At 47.7% G+C, this 2,570-nt stretch overlaps 1 protein-coding gene across 1 annotated transcript in view; it reads left to right on the top strand.

The window, feature by feature from the left end:
* KIF2C (kinesin family member 2C) overlaps positions 1 to 2,570 on the top strand; it is a 20,223-nt gene that overhangs the window by 9,575 nt on the left and 8,078 nt on the right. The window contains exons 11-13 of the mRNA XM_003801193.2: positions 209 to 272; positions 350 to 441; positions 1,745 to 1,887. Coding sequence (XP_003801241.1) covers positions 209 to 272; positions 350 to 441; positions 1,745 to 1,887 — 299 coding nt within the window. The remainder of the gene's footprint in view (positions 1 to 208; positions 273 to 349; positions 442 to 1,744; positions 1,888 to 2,570) is intronic.

Genomic DNA, 2,570 nt, shown 5'->3' with positions numbered 1-2,570 from the left:
AAAAAAAAAAAAAAAAAAAAAGGAAGGAAGAAAGTTCCCTCAGTGCAGATGCTCTATCGCCAGATACTCTTCACTGTGCCAGATGCAAGGAGGGGCCTTAGCAGGTCCATCCTGCTGGCTGTGGTGTGGCCCATTGTGATGGAGCCAATATTGCTCTGGGCTAGGCCAGAGACCCTTTCCAATGGTCTTCTACCCCTTCCTTTTGCAGACTATGGGTGGAGACCTCTCTGGGAAAGCTCAGAATGCATCCAAAGGGATCTATGCCATGGCCTGTAAGTAGTGTGTTCTGCCGCATCTGGGTTGGGCACAGAAAGGTAGGTTGCTTACTTAGCCAGGTCCTCTCCTTCAGCCCGGGACGTCTTCCTGCTGAAGAATCAGCCCCGCTACCGGAAACTGAGCCTGGAAGTCTATGTGACATTCTTCGAGATCTACAACGGGAAGGTAGCAGGCAGGAAGCCTCTTGTTTGTGCTATTGGGCCCCTGAACTTTCTAAAACCTTGAAGTTGGCTAAAAGTTGTAGAAGCCAATCAACCTGTTAGCAATCAAGCCTTTGAAAAGGTCACTTTACCCTGGTGTATATGAAAGGTTTTATCCGGGCCAGGAGTAGTGGCTTACTCCTGTAATCCTGGCACTCTGGGAGGTTGAGGCAGGTAGATTGTCTGAGCTCACAAGTTCGAGACCACCCTGAGCCAGAGTGAGACCTTGTCTCTAAAAAATAGCTGTATGTTTAGCTATAATTTCTCATTTGGCCTATATATTAAAAATATATATGTAAAAAAATAAAAATAGTGGGCAGCGCCTGTGGCTCAAAGGAGTAGGGCACTGGCCCCATATGCTGGAGGTGGTGGGTTCAAACCCAGCTCTGGCCAAAAAACTGCAAAAAAACAAAAAAATAAATAAGAATAAAATAAATAGCCACGTGTTTTGGTGGGCACCTATAGTCTCAACTACTTGGGAGGCTGAGGCAGGAGAATTGCTTAAGCACAAGAGTTTGAGGTTGCTTTGTGCTGTGATGCCACAGCACTCCACCAAGGGTGACAAAGTGAGACTCTGTCTCAAAAAAAAAAGTTTATCTAATGGTGAGGTGGCACCCAAGCTCAACTTGTAGGAAGGGATAGTCCTTAGGGCTCCCCTCAGGAGTAAGTTTTGCCTGTGTGTGCCATTATTAATAGGATATTGTGTAGGAAGCACTATTCTTTTTTTTTTTTTGAGACAGAGTCTCACTGCATCACCCTTGGTAGAGTGCTGTGACATCACAGCTCACAGCAACGTCAAACTCTTGGGCTTAAGCGATTCTCTTGCCTCAACCCCTCAAGTAGCTGAGACAGGTGCCCGCCACAACACCTGGCTATTTTATGGTTGCAGTTACTGTCGTTTGCTAGGACCTGGGCTGGATTTGAACCCGGCAGCTCCAGTGCATATGGCTGGCACTTTAGCCACTGAACTATAGGCACCGAGCCAGTAAGCACTATTCTAAGCACTTTTCTTGTCCCAACTTTACAGATAAAAAGCAAGGGTAGAGTAGTTAATTTACTTGCCCAGGGCAACACAGGTAGAAAGTAGCAGAGTCGCATCAAACAGACAGCCTGGTTTCAGATCCCAAGTGTATTGCCCTCTATTAATATGAAATCTATCAGCCTGTATTCTTTCTGCCTTTCCTGCTGATGGCCCTTCCCTAAGCTTGGGCAGGTTCTGTCAGAGGGAGGAGGTGGGTGGGTGCCTGATAACCATCTTCCTGGCACAGCTGTTTGACCTGCTCAACAAGAAGACCAAGCTGCGAGTTCTGGAGGACGGCAAGCAGCAGGTGCAGGTGGTGGGGCTGCAGGAGCACCTGGTTAACTCAGCTGAAGATGTCATCAAGATGATTGATGTGGGCAGCGCCTGCAGGTCAGAGTCTCATGAGGGGAAGGGTCTTGCACATGGTTGAGGTGTAAGGTCTCACTCTGAACTCATATCTGTTTCTGCAGAGTGGTGCTTCTCCCTAGTTTGGCAAAAGCTGTGAAAGCTTCTGCTTTGAGGGGTATCAGTGGGCCAAGTGCGGTTGCTGGGAGGCTGAGGCTGAGGAGGATCACTTGATCTCAGGAATTTGAGATTAACCAGAGCAAGAGCGAGACCCTCTTTGTACTAAAAAAAAAAAAATAGAAAAATTAACTGGGCGTTGTGGTGGGCACCTGCTGTACTCCCAGTGACTTGAGAGGTTGAGGCAGGAGGATCCCTTGAACTGGGGAGTTGAGGTTGCTGTGAGCTAGGTTGACACCATGGCGCTCTAGCCTGAGCAACTGTCTCAAAAATAAGAAAAAGCGGCTCGGCACCCATTGTACAGTGGTTACAGCGCCAGCCACATACACCAAGGCTGAGGGGTTCAAACCTGGCCCCGGGCCAGCTAAACAACAATGACAACTACAGAAAAAAAAAAATAGCTGTGGCAGGCACTTGTAGTCCCAGCTACTTGGGAGGCTGAGGCAAGAGAATCGCTTAAGCCCAAGAGTTTGAGGCTGTGAGCTGTTACACTACGGCACTCTACCAAGAGTCACATAGTGAGACTCTCTCAAAAAAAAAAAAAAAAAAAA

Source organism: Otolemur garnettii, unplaced genomic scaffold (genome assembly GCF_000181295.1).
Source record: "Otolemur garnettii isolate 467f Iridium unplaced genomic scaffold, OtoGar3 scaffold00202, whole genome shotgun sequence".
NCBI lineage: Eukaryota > Metazoa > Chordata > Mammalia > Primates > Galagidae > Otolemur > Otolemur garnettii.
This window is presented reverse-complemented; position numbering and strand designations above follow the sequence as displayed.